The 16,375-nt window shown below is 47.9% G+C and overlaps 5 protein-coding genes across 5 annotated transcripts; 1 reads left to right on the plus strand and 4 right to left on the minus strand.

Annotated features, from left to right (window-relative positions):
• Positions 1 to 222: 222 nt before the first annotated feature.
• Aspvir_000011 (glycoside hydrolase family 88/105 protein) lies at positions 223 to 1,323 on the minus strand (the record flags this gene model as incomplete). The annotated part of the gene is made up of 1 exon (XM_043265157.1): positions 223 to 1,323. The coding sequence occupies one exon, from the start codon at positions 1,321 to 1,323 to the stop codon at positions 223 to 225; it is 1,101 nt and encodes a 366-aa protein (XP_043121092.1).
• A 1,294-nt stretch (positions 1,324 to 2,617) lies between these two features.
• On the minus strand, positions 2,618 to 4,552 carry Aspvir_000012 (uncharacterized protein; the record flags this gene model as incomplete). Its single annotated transcript, XM_043265158.1, has 5 exons — positions 2,618 to 2,647; positions 2,735 to 3,372; positions 3,427 to 3,725; positions 3,790 to 4,214; positions 4,268 to 4,552. The coding sequence occupies 5 exons, from the start codon at positions 4,550 to 4,552 to the stop codon at positions 2,618 to 2,620; spliced, it is 1,677 nt and encodes a 558-aa protein (XP_043121093.1).
• A 721-nt stretch (positions 4,553 to 5,273) lies between these two features.
• Positions 5,274 to 8,682, plus strand: Aspvir_000013 (alpha-mannosidase; the record flags this gene model as incomplete). Its single annotated transcript, XM_043265159.1, has 3 exons — positions 5,274 to 5,419; positions 5,479 to 7,255; positions 7,324 to 8,682. 3 exons carry the CDS (start codon positions 5,274 to 5,276, stop codon positions 8,680 to 8,682), a joined length of 3,282 nt encoding a protein of 1,093 aa, XP_043121094.1.
• Positions 8,683 to 9,216: 534 nt separating this feature from the next.
• On the minus strand, positions 9,217 to 12,442 carry Aspvir_000014 (uncharacterized protein; the record flags this gene model as incomplete). Its single annotated transcript, XM_043265160.1, has 4 exons — positions 9,217 to 10,857; positions 10,914 to 10,979; positions 11,032 to 11,791; positions 11,859 to 12,442. The coding sequence occupies 4 exons, from the start codon at positions 12,440 to 12,442 to the stop codon at positions 9,217 to 9,219; spliced, it is 3,051 nt and encodes a 1,016-aa protein (XP_043121095.1).
• Positions 12,443 to 13,327: 885 nt separating this feature from the next.
• Positions 13,328 to 14,412, minus strand: Aspvir_000015 (FPP/GGPP synthase family protein; the record flags this gene model as incomplete). The annotated part of the gene is made up of 2 exons (XM_043265161.1): positions 13,328 to 14,245; positions 14,302 to 14,412. 2 exons carry the CDS (start codon positions 14,410 to 14,412, stop codon positions 13,328 to 13,330), a joined length of 1,029 nt encoding a protein of 342 aa, XP_043121096.1.
• Positions 14,413 to 16,375: the final 1,963 nt, after the last annotated feature.

A 16,375-nucleotide genomic window follows, 5' to 3' on the forward strand; every position in this document is an offset into this window, starting at 1 on the left:
TGCCTGGTTTAAAACTGACTAGCCTGCTTATGACCAGAGACCTGAAAAAGCTCTCTTAATATTTGTTTGGTCCAGATTGTATATAATAACGTTTATCCTTACATACCGGTTGAATATTTCATTACAATGCATGACCGTGGATGTATCCTAATTCCTGCCCTATAGACATCTTATTCCCTTGTCTATATAAATGTATTAAGGCATAATACCGAGTGTTACAGCCTACAAGTAGGTCCGCAGATACTCCCCGAGGGCCATGATGGCCATAGCCTGACCGTATGGCATGGACGTGAGAGGGATATCCTTGTAGAACTGGAGACAGTCACCCATAGCGGTGCCGAAACTGGTGTTCTGGAGCTCGCCCTTGTCATCAATGTTCATGAGCACGGAGGTAATTGCTTTCTCAGCAACGCGTCGGTACTGCGCGCCGATATAGCGCTTGCGAACCGCCTTTAAGATACCATAAGCAAAGCCAGCAGTTGCTGAGGCCTCGAGGTAGGAGTCTGGGTGGTCCAGGAGAGTGTGCCACCCACCTGAGGCAGACTGCAATCGCTGGAGAGCCTCGCACTGGGCCTCCAGGGTCTCAATTAAGTGCAGTCGAATAGGATCCGTCGGCTCCAAGTCCAGCAGCTCAATAATCTCTGGAACCACAATAGTGATCCAGCTGTTTCCACGTGCCCACCGCGCGTCCGCAAAGTTATGGCCACCATCTTCAAAAGTCCAGCCGTGGAAGAACAATCCGGTCTTGGTGTCAAACAGATACTTAATATGAGTTAGGAATTGCTTCTTGGCCTCGGCAATATAGTGGGACCTGTTCAGAAGCTTGCCGATCTTGGCCAACGGCATCACGGTCATCATCAGGGTATCATCCCAGAGCTGCTGGTAGTTTTGGTTGTCGTAAGTGATGTGCTGCATACCGCCGTACCGGGTGCGTGGTAGCTCATACATTGCCCACTCAGCCCATGCATCTAACCAGGGCAGATAGGAGACATTGCCGGTTTTCTCGTAGACATAGGCCAGCGTCAAGAAGGGGGCCATAGTGTTGATATTCTTGGTGGTGCCTTCGACGAATCGCGCTGCAAACCAGTCCTCAATAATCTTCAGCAGTTTTGCATCGCCAGTCATCTCATAACACTTCCAAACGCCATACAGGCCAATGCCATGCGTCCACTCCCAGCCATGCCAAGACTTGGTATCAATGATGCGACCGTCTGGTAGGGGCATCAAGAACTTGCCCGTCTCATCTTTGATGTTAACAAGGTTGTCAATCAGCAGGTTAACTACCTGGTGGATTTCGGGTGCGGTAGGTCGGGTCGAAGCCATGATGAATTTCGAATTGTTGGCGAAGAGGGTGCTTCGCGACAAATGCTTGTCTGTCACGGCGCAGGGTAGCACTTAATGAGCACAATCAACGGTTAACTGCTCAGAGACGAAACCTTGAGAATGGGCGAAGAGTTACTTCGATTAATGAAGCATGCTTCCGCACTATTTAACGATAGTGCTTCAGGATTCAATGCTTCGATGTTTAGCTCTGTTTCACTTTTCTCTCCATTCCAGCCTTCTGAATGAATACCCGCCCCCGGAGGTCCAATAACGGGGGGAAATGAGGGAAGAAACTCCAGCTGCCCCTCGCGATCCACGTTTCTCCGCGTGGACCAAGGTTGGGCCTGGGGACCACTGGTCGAATGTCGGCGAATCATCGCCGCCCGCATCTAGCGCTAATCAGCGAAAGCCACTGAGGTCAAGGTGGCCCGGAGCGGTACAGAGCGGTACCCTGTGGATCCTTCGATAGCGTTGAGGGCGAGTATAACTGGGGTGATTGCTGCCCCGGACTGCACAGAGAATATGAGCATTAATTGTACGAAGGACACATCAGGAATAAGATTATTGATTGATTGAATGGTGCGAAGTATGGTCAATGGCTTATCAAAAATACATAAGGGGTCAAAAGTCTGTTGAGAGATAATATTCATGGGCGAGTGTGCCGGCTGGTTCGGGACCTAAATTCCATGCTTTTCAAACTGATCTCCTGTAACTTAAGTAAACCGTCTTTAAGAATATCCAGATAGGAATTAGCCTTAAAGCCTTATTTTGGTAAAAAGTTGTCTTTTTCTCTAATAATTGATTTCAAACGCCCGATGAGCTAAATAGCCCCCTAACCTATCTATAGATATCTTTTGTATCATTAATAAGATTTACGATATCCTTTTAGTTGTGTTCGTTTTTATTCGTTTTTAGAAGAAAAACACGTATTGATGGATTAAATTTGATTTTTGTTTGACGGAATGCTCTTCAGAGAATACCTATTGGCTCTAGCGTTAATTTCTGTGACGAAAGACCTTACATTGGGCGAGATAGGCTGCTTAAGACAAGGGGAGGGGGTCGCTGAAATTTGAAGTAGTACCTGTTACGAGCCAAGACGACAGTTCGAAAACTACCTGCGCATTTAACGAAAGTATCAAGACTGAAGAGGGAAGAAAGAAGAAGAAGGAGGCCAGCAGGGAAGAGAGAGCCTAAATACATGCGCAAACGAGCAAACCTCTCTAATCAAGCAAACAGTCACCTGAGGCTATCGCCACATTCGTCACAATCTCCAGGTTCGTCACATTGAGGTTGTTTAGTAAACATAGCGAAAGTTCGGATTTTCCTAGAATTGTCAGATTAGTATTGCAATTAATCCAACATTCAAAGCGCCTGGTAAGGCAAGTAGAAAAAAAAAAAGAAGGCTCCTTACGCGATCTGTGATGTCCTCAAAAGAATGGGTAAAATCTGTGTCTGCGGCCACCTCCCCATGTTCAACCTTCCGATCGCGCCTCTTATTCTGGCTAATATACCATGTGCGTAAAGCCAAAAGAACGACTTCTAATAAGACGAAGCACACTAGAACTGTCGCTAGGGCAGGGAAATAGCGTGGTGCATCTTTTGAGCGGAAGGTCTGCGGACCAATTGAGTTACCCACCGCCCAAAAAATGAAGTTGCACGCAATCACAACGCTCTTCTTTGTTTGACCAGCAACATTGCGGGTCACGATAGAAATAGCAAGGCCAGCGCAGCCCCAGTACGCTATCATGATGTAGTAAGCGAATAAGAGACCGACGCGCTTGTTGTGCGCAAAGGGAACAGTAATAAGGACGACGACTCCGGCGATTGTAGGAACTACCGAGGCCATCATAGTGAGGATGGTTTGCTTAAAACGCCTATCGATCCAGACAGCGCCCAGCATAGCGGTTAGCTGAACAGCACCTGAAACCATCTGGAGAAGCTGCGTTTGCCAAGTAGTGAAGCCGAATGACTTAACAATAATATTATTGAAAGCACCCAGGCCACCGGAGGGAATGGTCAGGAGAAGTTGGATTAGGGCAATAGCATAGACTGCAGCAGTTAGTATGTCTCGTGGGACGACTCGGAATTTACTGAATTGCTTACCCTGAGGGTCTCTGAAAACCTCCAATAGTTGGTTCTTACGAAACTTTCGATTCTGCAGACCGGTTCTGTTGCGACGCACCCGCTCCACCATGAGCTTTTTGTCATTCTCAGTAAAGCAGTGCGCCCTCATCGGAGAGTCAGGCATCCACCATCCAACAAATGCGCCCCATAACACAGTAAAAATACCGTATGCCATGAACAAGGCTTGCCAAGAGCTGATCGGAGAGGTTGAAGGGATGAATGAAAAGCAAAAGGCTAACAGACCCCCTAATATCTGGTTCAACCCGTTCATCATGAACCTAAATAAGTTCATATCAGCGAACGTGTACCCTTATTTAAGAGCATTCTCGAAGTGAAACGCACCAAAAGGTAACAGCAGCACCCTGCTCTTCTCGAGTATACCACATAGAAGATAAGAGGGTAAATGTCGGCTGGCTAGCGGCTTCAAACAGACCCAGAAAGGCGCGCAAGGCGATAAGACCTTCGAAATTTTTCATGGCTGCCTGGAGTGCGAGGGCTACACCCCATAGAATGATATTCCCTGAGAGCCACTTGGCAATGGGGACCCTCTGAATGATATAGTTTTCCTGTTGATAGGTAAGATGAGCAAGAACCTGATGGATGCGAGGCATGAGCGGATTATTACCGGCAATTCCACCACTAGTATGACCATGTACAATATTGTGGTTAACCAGGAGTACTGTAGAAACCACAACAGTTAGAAATTTGGTCAGGTGAAGTAAGAGCATCATCAGTCTCAAAAATTTGGCTAGGGGCGGGGAAAGGACCTTAGAGGGTTGACATCTGAGAACGAGGAGTGATTTGAAAGATAAAAACTGACTTGCTGGCCCACCAAGTGGGTGTCATTCTGTATTCCCATGATCGATGCATAGGACATGGTACCCTTGTCCAGAGTTTGAACAAGGTACGTGATAACCATCACCAACATCACTCGCTTATCAATAAGTCTTTTGAGTCGACGGCTGGTCGCCTCGTCAACCTCCACGATCGTTGCGTTTGCGTACTCGGCGACCTCCCGATCAACCAAGTCGTAGTTCATATGGTCCTTGACGACGTCCATCTCCACGACCTCCGGGGCCTCGTTTATTTCGGGATTTTTAGACATGACGGTGCTTGACTCGATGTGTATTGTTGTTGAGAAAGGACAGGGATGAGCTTCATCAGCAGAATGTCGCGTTGCAAGAAGAGGCGGCCGTTGAACCCGCTTTATCTTTGCAACTGCCCAACCCCGAGCGGCATGGCTTTCATCCCTACCACAAGGTTGCCTTTGTGTTTCTCCTAGCGTGACCCCCACCCGATCCATACCTACATTTTGTGGGGAGCGGGGAAGTTGCGGGACTTTCTGGGGTTATTATGCGCAAAGCTTATACCAAAATGGGGGAGATTTTCACATGTGGCGTCTTATCGGCCTCCGCACTTAATTTCGTATCAAGGTTTTAAGGTAACCAGAGTAACCGGACACCCTATAATATTCCTGGTTCATATGCCGTGGTGTCGCCGGAGAAGCTAAAATTTCCCTGGTTGTTTTGCCGGTCTCCTAGGCTGGAATTACCCAATTGGCTATTTCTCTCGGTCTGACCGTCTGACTGCCCTCGTTTTGTTTGCCAACGGATATCAGATTCCGACGGGTGGTGCTCCATAGTAATTGAGTCCTTCGATGGTGGATCGTCCTGCAAGTAGGTAGTCGGGGATATGTCAAACGAGATAAATCGACTGATTCTCGGCGCTTTCGAATGACAATTTGCCATACTCGCCATCAAAAATATCACCTTGCTTACCTTGCCGTGGTTCTAAGTCGTGATTTTATTCTTTTGATCGATTTCACCATGTGTTCCGAGGAGAATCAGCGACCTCCGTCGTCGTACCCACTACGAACCGCGCAACCAGTGGGGAAACGGATCGCGCGCTTGGATAAGGATCGCCTTGCACAACTTTACTCGACAGGGCAATGGGAGAAAGTGAATCTTCTTGCGTGCGTAACCAAACCTACAAGCACATGATTGTGTGATATTCATGGTCTGACTTAAGTAGTATGTTGAATGAGGCGGTGTTCTCGGGTGCGCCACATGTGAAGCTTTTTGTTTGGCATGCCCCCGGCAGAACGCGTCCAACATTCCAGGAAGCCATCCACCCCGCCAATGAATACGACGAAACAGCGATTGGGCAAGAGTTTGGCCCATCCTGGTCTACCCATTGGTTTAAGGTGTATCTTCGACTACCTACGACAATCCGCAGCACGGACCATGTCGAGCTACATTGGGAGTGTAACAATGAAGCGACTGTCTGGACGCATGATGGACAGCCTCTCCAAGGCCTCACCGGCCGAGGGGAGCGAGTTGAGTGGATAATTCCCGATTCCTTTAAAGATGGACGTGAACATGTCATCTTTATTGAAATGGCATGTAACGGCATGTTTGGCAATGGCCCCGGAAGGCCAATATTCAAGAACAATCCTGGCGGCGATTCTATTCAACCTCCAGATCAGAACAAGCACTTTATGCTTTCAAAGGCGGAAATTGCCGTCGTTAACTGGGAAGCAAGAATGCTGTATATGGATATGATGGCTATTCATGATTCTGCCATCGAATTTCCCGAGGACAGCTGGCAGCAACACAAAGCATTGACTGTGGGCACCCAAATCATGAACACATTTCGCCTTGGTGACAACAGCTCAATTATCCGGTGTCGCAAGATTGCAGAGGATTTCCTTGGGCCCAATATCAATTCCACGAGTGTCTTCACAGCCCAAAAAGAACAGGAAGTAGATGTTTTCGCGGTGGGCCATTGCCACATCGATACCTGCTGGTTATGGCCGTGGGCAGAGACCAAACGGAAGGTTGCTCGATCATGGCTCAACCAGTGTGACCTCATGGATCGTTATCCCGAACTCACCTTTGTGTGTTCACAGGCTCAGCAATTCCAATGGCTTAAAGAAGAATATCCCAATGCGTGGAATCGTGTCCTGGCAAAAGTTCGAAACGGACAGTTCCAACCTATCGGTGGCTGCTGGATTGAACATGACACGAACATTCCAGGCGGAGAGTCTCTAGTTCGGCAGTTTCTCTACGGCCAGCGATTCTTCGAAAGTAATTTCGGGTTCCGCAGCCGCGTTCTGTGGCTTCCAGATTCTTTCGGCTTTTGTTCCCAGCTTCCGCAACTGTCAAGGCAAGCTGAGATGCCCTATTTCCTAACACAAAAAATATGCTTCAACAATATAAACCAGTTCCCACACACGACATTCAACTGGGTCGCGCTTGACGGAAGCCAGGTACTCAGTCACATGCCACCGACCCGGACTTACACGGCTGAAGGAAACGTTGCGGACGTTCAGCGCTGCATTACAAAGCATCTTTCTCTAGACCAAGACCATACGTCGCTTATGGCCTTCGGTAAAGGGGATGGTGGCGGCGGCCCAACCTGGCAGCATCTAGAACGCCTTCGACGGTGCCGCGGCATCTCAGACACAGTTGGACTGCTACCTAGAGTGCATGTCGGGAGTTCGGCAGATGCTTTCTTTGAAAGATTACAAAGAAAGGCTGGCTCTTTTCCCACATGGTCCGGCGATTTGTACTTTGAATTACACCGAGGAACCTATACCACCCAATCAAAGACCAAACACAACAATCGCAGAGCAGAGTTTTTACTACGCGACATCGAGCAATTGGCTACGATAGTGTCGGTAGCCGACAAATCATATAAATATCCAAAAGCGGAACTCGATACGATGTGGCAAGGTGTGCTTCTTTGTCAATTTCACGATTGCCTGCCAGGCACCGCAATTAAAATGTGCTATGATGACTCGGATCAAGTACGTGAAATCAGACAAATTAGACCAGCTATATCATGGGGGGTGAAGCTAACAATACATGTTCACAGGTCTACGCTAATATCTTTAAAGTTGGCCAAAAGGTACTTCAGACCCTTTATAAGACTTTGGACTTGGAGTTGTTCAGCGGTACCACTCCGGATATATTGAACATGGTTGCCCTCAATACTTCTGCCTGGCCGCGGAAGGAGATTCTTGAAATCACAAGGGGAGCCTACGCTGTAGCTTCGGGTAATGGGAGTACCCTGGCTCTCACGAGACTTGAACCTTCATCAATACAGGAGCCCGTTACTTTCCAGGAGGTGTCGCCGGGAGTTTTCAAATTGCAGAATGGCCAACTATCAATTACCGTTGAAAAGGGTTGCATCACTTCATTATATGATATCCGGGCGGATCGTGAAGTCATTCCGCTTGGAACTCATGCAAATAAATTTGTCATTTTCGATGACAAGCCAATTTACTGGCAAGCATGGGATGTCGAAGTTTACCACCTAGATACACGGCAAGAACTTGTGGGTTCCTCGACATCGGTCACTGAAGCAACACACCACCGCGTGAGTGTAACAACAGAAATCAAGATCAGTCCTCACAGTTCCATTCTGTCAACCGTTTCTTTGTCCACTGCACTTGACGGCACCGACAGCTTTGTGGAATGCACAGCAGAAATTGACTGGCATGAGACCATGAGGTTTCTCAAGGTCGAATTCCCGGTAGATATTCGAAATACAGATGCTGCATATGAAACGCAGTATGGGGTAATCAAGCGACCGACCCATTACAACACTTCATGGGATATGGCCAAATTCGAGGTCTGTTGTCACAAATTTGCTGATCTTTCTGAACACAACTACGGCGTCTCAATCCTCAACGATAGTAAATATGGCTTTGCAACGGTTGGAAATGTGATGCGACTGTCTCTTCTCCGCTCTCCGAAAGCACCTGACGATACCGCTGACATGGGAAAACACCGGATCCGATGGGCCATTATGCCCCATCGAGGCGGGCTGGGGCCCAGGACAGTCCGTGCAGCCTTCGATTTCAATAATCCCCTTAGACTTTTTGCAACGAAATCTCAGAAGCTGGTTGGGAAGGAATTCCCCGTCACGATTGACGGCGACGAAAGTCTGGTCCTGGATACCATAAAGCGCGGTGAGGATGATGAAGATATCAGTACTGGAGAACTGCCGAGGCGAAAAGGGCGGAGTGTGATACTCCGGATCTACGACTCACTCGGCGGCCACTCCCGGGGCGCAGTCAGGACCGTATGGAAGGTTTACAAGGTCTATAAAACGAATATCCTGGAGGACGATGAAGATGAGATTCCAGTCAAAGATGGAAGCTTCTCTGTCCATTTCGGGCCTTTCCAAGTCGGCACATATCGGCTCTGCTTGGCCGAGACAGACTTGTAATCTTCTGGTGTCCAATGTCTTCAAGTTAAGCTCAAGGCAGTCCGGTCGGTACGGACAGGTCGAGGCACGAGAGAGAATGGACAGCGAGAAGGCGAAAAGGATCTAGCAAAACACCAACAGTGAAGCTGCCGTAGAAGAGGCCAAACAGAATAACACGGCCGGTAAACGCCCTACCGACGGTAGATCCAGTCGTCTCGTCAAAAGAATCGAGAGAACGTCATCCTCGACAGCATGACTCCGAAAAAGAGAAAAGAAACTTCATAGAACAAGCTTGTATTCGGCCGTTGCGTCCCTTCTCCTTCCGTCCATGAATGAATGTCTCCTAAAAGCATACGATTCCGCTGATATCCACCTAGACAAACCAATCAAACAAAGCGCAAGGCAAAAACGACCAAGTCAAATAATGTCACTGGATCCCCCACTACAGTAGATGTGCAGGTGCAGATAGCTTCACCAATCTTACCATCTTCATCTCGCTCCTGCTTCTCTTCCACTAACAAGGACTACTTCAAAGAAATCCATCGGTGCGAAACACTAAGAAGAGGCGAGGAAGCTTGTAGGAGGCCCAAGATAGCTTTCCTTCACACCACCAAGGTCTAGAACCATCTTCTCGAGCAGCAAGTTGGAATGATTCAATCGCACTCGGATTATATGATCACCAGCTTCCATATGGCTAAGGATGTGGTCTCTCTTCCAGACACAATCCATGACGGCCTTTAGCCATCCTTCGGCCGGCAATTTGGCTTTATTGGAGTTAGAATCCGGGAGAAGTTGATGAGTTTCGACGGGCTTATTGTCAATTTTCAAATCATACGACATTTTATGAGCAGGGTCAATATCGAGGGTCATGTTGAAATATAATGTAAGCGCTGCTGGTGCAGAGGCCGTGAAGATGTAGACTGGGCACTCAATAAAGGGTACAGTCTTTGCGTCGCTAGGAGCCCAAGTGTTGAGCGTCACCGAACCCTCGCTCAATCGGCCCAGTTCAGGATGATGTTGATAGGGTGCTTTGACGTCCAATACCGAAGCAGGCACGGATACACAGCCATCTGATTCGACAAAACCCGTGAAGTGCGGGGGGGGTCTTTGTCCATGAACAGGCAAATGAACATGTTCAAAGTCTCCCTCCTTTGATGAAATAGCAATTAGAACTTCCTCGGAAAATTCGACGGGAACAATCTCCCAATCAATTGTGATCCAAATGCGTGCGTCGTCGCCATCTGGCTGAAGGGTTCCTTCTTTTTCGGACACATGAATCCATCGATGAGGTACCGAGATACTCCAGTGAATTGTAGGGGTACCTCGGGTAAAAATATCGAACCATCTTCTGGTTGTGCTATAGCGGCTCATCGGACCGAGGGTCAGTCCTGGAACCAAGTCTCGACGACTCGGATGCGTCCTCTCGCTCTCCTCGTTGATACGTCCTGCTCGAACCCCCTCATGACCCTCAACAGCAACCCCCATCTGACCGACAATGAGGTTGCTATCCTGGTTCCGTTGCACATATGCTAAGCCAAATATAGCGTCGCGCGAAGGAGCGTGCCAAGTGTCACCGTATCCCATATGTGGCTGACACATCATGTAGTTCCATTTACCATCTAGTAAGGAGTGAAACTCTTGAGAAAGTCTGAAGTCCGCATCAAACAAATCAAGGGCCTTCCGCAGAAGCTTATTAGTGGAATTTCGTCGTTGTCGGGCGTGCAGTTTGTTCAAAGCCTGTACAACACGTAGCCGAGTGAAGATAGAGCTCGCTTTTACAGGATGAACGACAAGCTCCCAAAACGATGCCCTTTGCTCCTGCGAAACTTTCTCGTAGATTTTCTCGGCGGTGGTCTCTAGATCTTGCCACCGTTGAGCGATTTTGTCTGCTTCTTCATAGTGAAGTAACGAAAAGCTGCCCGGATCAATGTGCTCATGTTTGCGAAGACGGACAAGTCGATCGTATTCGTGCCAAACAGAAACAATATGTGTGCTCAGATTTTCGTCGAAATATTGAGTAGCTATCGTCTCCCAGAAATGAGGAATGCTGTCTGCTTGGACCGAGTTGATCTTCCACGCCATCTCCATTGCGAATGTCAAAGGAACTTCAATGGGCTTGATATCCCCCACATTGAACACCCAGATTTTGCGTGCATTGCGGTTGTAGGCTTCAGACAGCTGGTGATATATTTTCCCCTGTGGCGGTAATAGATTAACCAGGATTCCTCTTTTTGGGTCAAGCGTACACGAACCAGCGAGTTGGAGTTGATCCATTTATAGCTCCGAGGTGAACCAACGTATTCAAAATGGTAGTATATCTGCACCAAATATCAGTACGAGATCTGGTATAATTGTTCAACACAAACTCACTCCCGCACCGCCGTTTCTAGTCTTCTCCAGCCCAGATGGAAGCCTGCGCAAATTTCCAAAGTTGTCGTCTGCGAACAGGAGCGTCACATCATCGGGGACAGTAAACTCGCCTGCCTGGTACAAATCTTGAACTTCTTTGTAGAGAGCAAGTACTTGAGGAACAGCATCTTCGCGACCGTACTCGTCTTTGAAAAGCTCTCGTTGCTTTTGTAGGACATCCCGAACCACCGCGCCGGGGTCATCGGTTGTCATCTGTTTGTCATACTCGCCTCTCATTCCCATGGTGAAATAGGATTCAAGGCCCTTTGCTCGCTGCACACCTTCACGGAAGAATTGAACAATCTCGTCGCGATGCGTGGTCCAATCCCACGTCCCATCTGCATGTTCCTCAAACCACTCGGTCGAGGCTCGCTGCATGGGTTCGTGATGAGAGGTTGAAATGCAGATCCCATACTCATCTGCTATGCGTTGATTTTCGGGGTCATCGAGAAAGAAGACGGCTCCCGGATTAGGGTAGCCTGGCCACATCGCGGGCCACATAAAATTGGCCTTGAGGCGCAGAAGGAGCTCATAGACCTTCTTGTAAAAGTCTGAGTTATACTTTCCGAATTTCTCCAGCACCCAGCCCGTGAGCGCCGGCGCCTCGTCATTGATGAAGATCCCTCGATATTGAATGCTAGGCTCACCATGGAGGGTCATTCTAGGTAACGCGAAGATGGCCGGATGGGACTTTGCTGGCACGTCTGCCCACCAATACCAGCTTGAGATGAGTGTAAGCCAAATCTCCCCTTTTGCTCTCTTTAGAATTTCACTGCCAGAGGACTCACGGAGAAACGCCGATCTGGCTGGCGAGCGTATACGCTCCAAAGATGGCCGCTCGTTTGTCGCTACCGGCAATGACTAGAGCCTTCGAGCAGCCTGGCAGCGGATCATCCACGACGACCGTCATGAAGGACTCCCATTTCCCTCTAATCGCACTCGAATCGATTTTCCCTACTGTTTCCAGGTCTTGTAGGAGCCAACAGGACTCGATACATCCCAGAATGATGGCATTTGGCGCATTCAACGGGCCTTGCTCCACCAATTCGAATGGATTGCAATTTCTCCCCGTCACTCGACCGAAATCCTCAGCCAGCGCTCGTCCTGCATGATGAATACCGGTAAAGTCCGCCGGGTCTGCGAGAATAGGAGCTCCAACCAAGTTGAGAAGACCCGGCGATTCGGTGAAAGCGACAAGAGACTCCTCGAACATCGGCCTGAGTTGGACTGGGGAGTGTCGAAAAGTCGACTGTACTTCGCAGTCCATCGCAATGAAGGGAATCCACGTCTTCTGAATGTCCCAAGCCTCGAAACCTTCACCTACCGCTCCTCGTCTCAAGCTTGGTTCGGACTGGATTGCGTCGGCAATCATTGGGAATGCTCCATTGGCAAGTGGAGGGCCGCGTTCGGGGTGTTGTGGCTCCGAGCAGGCCCTGCGGTATCCGTGGTGGAGCTGGAACTAAGGCTTGATACAGCTATCTCCGTTGCCGATCCACCAATCAGCATGGCGCGTCGGATTCCATGCATTCACGATCTCAGCCAGTCACACGATGCTAGAGGCCCGCGGCGGAGCCTCTGGTTGGTTAGTAGAGTTGGTTTAATATTCTCTCGCCAGTGACTGAAGGAAATTAAATACTATAATCTTACACTATTTCTCTAGTTAAAGCTACTAAATATAACAAGTTTACAATTCCTCTTCTAATAATATATTAATATAGAATTATTTTGCTGGATTATTCTAGGACTAGGTATGTTGAGTAATATGATATATACCTTTGCATCTCCAGATCCTAAAAGTTAAATATTTTGAAAAGAAGGTATTTAGTTTCATATAGCCTTCTTTTCTCGCTTCATCCCTTTAGGGGCTATGTTATCTGTACTATGCCCTGTGACAAAGTGTACACTGTGGGTTTTGAGGCCGCAGAACACGACCACCTCTTACTATTATTTATTTTGACGCATTTAGAAGTTCTCTCTGAGAAATTGAAGAAAACTATCTCCTGGCATTCTTGTTGCAGCAAGCAGAATCCCATATTCCTACTGTGGAGCACCTTCCCTGCCTGGAGGCCTATTGCTTGGCTGAAAACTGGCAATATTGGACTGCTTGTGCTAGAGTTGGTCCGCGTTCATCTTCCTACTTTTCTACCTTCATCTTCTGCTGCATGGAGTTAAGTCAATAGATGAACCGATTTGACCCCGACGTTACATTACATATATATATTTCTTAAATACATGACAAAGAACGTTGACTTGGTCCTTATTTGTTCCGCCGTCGAATTGCATCAAGAATGAATAGAAAAATGCTGCTTTCCAGTCCGCTTCTCCGATCAATGTCATTAATCTGTTTGTATAGCTGCTCCAACTTCCTCTCTTCAAATTCTCTATACATCTTCTCGACCTGTATTTGGTCGAACAGCTGCAGAACTCTGCGTTCAGGAGCCGGATCGTGTTTGCCATAAGAGTCAATCAAAATCTGTCGTTGATCGGCGTTGCACGAATGGAGCGCTTGAATGACAAGCCAGGTACACTTATTATCTTGAATATCAGTGCCAATCTTGCCTGTTGTCTTTGGATCTCCGAAGACATCAAGGTAGTCATCTTGTATCTGAAAGTACTCCCCGATCTGCAGCAGAACGCTTTGTGCTTCTTCTAGATTCTCTTTGCTTGCACCTCTGACGTAATGCAGTCCAAGGGCAACTGGCAAGTAAAAGCTGTAGAATGCGGTCTTGTTGGTGGCAATGAAGGTGTACTGTTCCGCCGTCATGTCTCCGGCTGTACTGTTGCAACCTATGGTCGTGTCACACATCTGCCCAAGCTCTGTCCGGAACCCCGCCTCGTTAAAGAGTTCGATAAAAGCAAGATACTCCGGATGATTGCGGAAATGTCTCTGTAAGAGAATGAAGATGCATGATTTCAGAAGCGAGGCATCATTAATTGCTAGGAGCCCCATGCCCCCTGCGCGATACCAACATGGCTTGCCTCTCCGGTATTCTGAGTTATCCATGATGTCGTCCCAAATGAGGTACGCTGCCTGGAACAGCTCAGTACACCAGCCGAGGATGCTCAAATCCTCATGCTCTGCCTCGGTTAGAGGTCGTTTGAGGAAGCTGAAGCCGGTGTTCACAACCGCCAGACCCCGGTTGAGCTTCCCTCCCGCCGTGTTTTCCTTCAGACACTACGAGATAGCAGTCAATATTAAGGTCCACAGCGATCAGCAACTCCTAGACTTACTTTCTCAACTCGTTCCCTTTGCGCTGCTGGTGTGCCCTTTTGTATTAGGTCCTCTTTCAGTTCAAGAAAGAGCAACTCCTGGACTTCTTCAAACTTTTGGCGGTCGGCCATTGACGCGATTGAGAGACTTCGACGTCTGGGAAGCTGCTACTTAATTGTACATATGAAACACCGCCTAGATAAAGAACAAAAGGGCAAACCTCATGGCTTTAATAAGGGAGACACAAGGCAATGATTAAGCACCGGTTCCACAAACACCGCTCGTTGCGAGGGATATCTCCACAACATCCTTACTACCTTCTCATTCTCCCTGCTAGAGATCTGCTGTCTTAAGCGCCTATTATTGCGCAGTGGCGGTAACAATCCATGGGGCGCAAGCAATCGCCCCTATTTGGCAACACGATTGCATCATAGCACAGCAAGAATACAAAAAATACATACCACATGCATACTACATTTTCTAATAATCTTGTATGATGATTATGGTAGCCCTCCTTGACTACAAGAAAACGCCATCTGAATGACGACCTGTTCTATGATTGATTCTCATTATGGTCCTTATCCTTGCGTGCAACCTAGCTTTAGGGTGGTTATCGAGCCAGGGTCATGTCCAGTTCGTCCAATTGTATATGCGAGGGGGTTGACATGCGAAACTGACATTTGCGCACATGAACTCTAAACTTGAAAACTCGCTGTAACACAATATAGCTCGTCCTTTATGACTCTCTTGAAAATGTCGAGATACCTGAAAAGCTCAGTCATGCGGGAGTTAGCCCACCATGAAGCTGCCTGGAATCTCCTCACTTACCTTATCATTCTATTAATGAAATTGTCTGCCGGAATGGGAGTTATGATCTTATTGCATGTAGGCTTCTGCTTCTGGTTTGGACTGTTACAAACATTGTTTTATCCTTTGGCAGGTAGGTCCATAGAAACCTACACTCGATGATGAAGTTTGCAGAAGGAACATCTGTTGCATATGACATGCCCTTTCTAAGTTCTGCAGAAACTGCAAGATGACATCAGATGTCTGTTTCATCAGCCGCTATTCCCTCACCCAACTGCATGACTCCTAAACTGGCAACTGATTCTACAGCTGCATCCCTGTAACGACGCAATATTTGAGGCCTCGGGTTGATTGATCTTGTCACTAGCTTATGCATGCCGTATCATACAGCTGCCGATCTCACTATGACCATTAAAGCTGCATATTAAAGGCCGGTGATGATGCATATAAAATCAATCAACATATCCTCTGCCTTGCCCTCTACTTTACCACGCCCCATCACTCAGATGTTCCTCTGCGACTCACGTTCTATTGCTCTCTTTAAATCTAGAGAAGTTGTGTGAATACCAAAATGATTGAAGAATCATCTCTCCGCTTGTGGAAGCGGAATCTTGCTCAGCCGAGAGTCTGGGTCCCTGAAATTAGATTAAAAGAATATGGGACCTCTTTGGAGGTAAATGGTTGTTCGTTTTGATGAGGGTCGAGAAGTCGCTATTAACCAAACGACAGTTTCTCCTACCGGATTACAACCTGGAATGTGTACCCGTCGAGAATTGTCCGCAGAACGGCGGCACCACGCATCTATCAAAGGCTTTAGAGGCTGAGGTTGAATTCAAACTCTCACTACAACCCCAGCTCCACCAACATCATACAGACCTCTATCAGGCCGCCATTTCACAGGTCCAGGCTATCAGCTTGATTTTCCCGGACTGTCATGCAGACAACATTTGTATTTGCATGACAGCCTGGGTCGGGACTTTGTGCACTGTTGATGATATGCTCGAAGATATGGAGCCTCCCGAAGCAGAAGCAGCCTTGCAGGAAATGATTAAGGTTTTAGAAGAGAAAGGTGGGTGCAAATACACAGCCGCTAGGGGAGATCGAAGTATGTATATCATACTCACGGCAGTCTAGTTACCTACACTTCGTCATGGTGCGCAGTGGCAGTTATTGTCGCTAAATTTAAAACCCACTGTGAGAAATACCTGCCTGCCGCGCTGTCTCACGCCTTCTTCCGTGATGTCTCTGAGACCTTTCTGGGTCTACAGCAAGAAATGCAGCTCAAGC

The sequence above is a fragment of the Aspergillus viridinutans genome (genome assembly GCF_018404265.1).
Source record: "Aspergillus viridinutans IFM 47045 DNA, scaffold_1, whole genome shotgun sequence".
Lineage (NCBI taxonomy): Eukaryota > Fungi > Ascomycota > Eurotiomycetes > Eurotiales > Aspergillaceae > Aspergillus > Aspergillus viridinutans.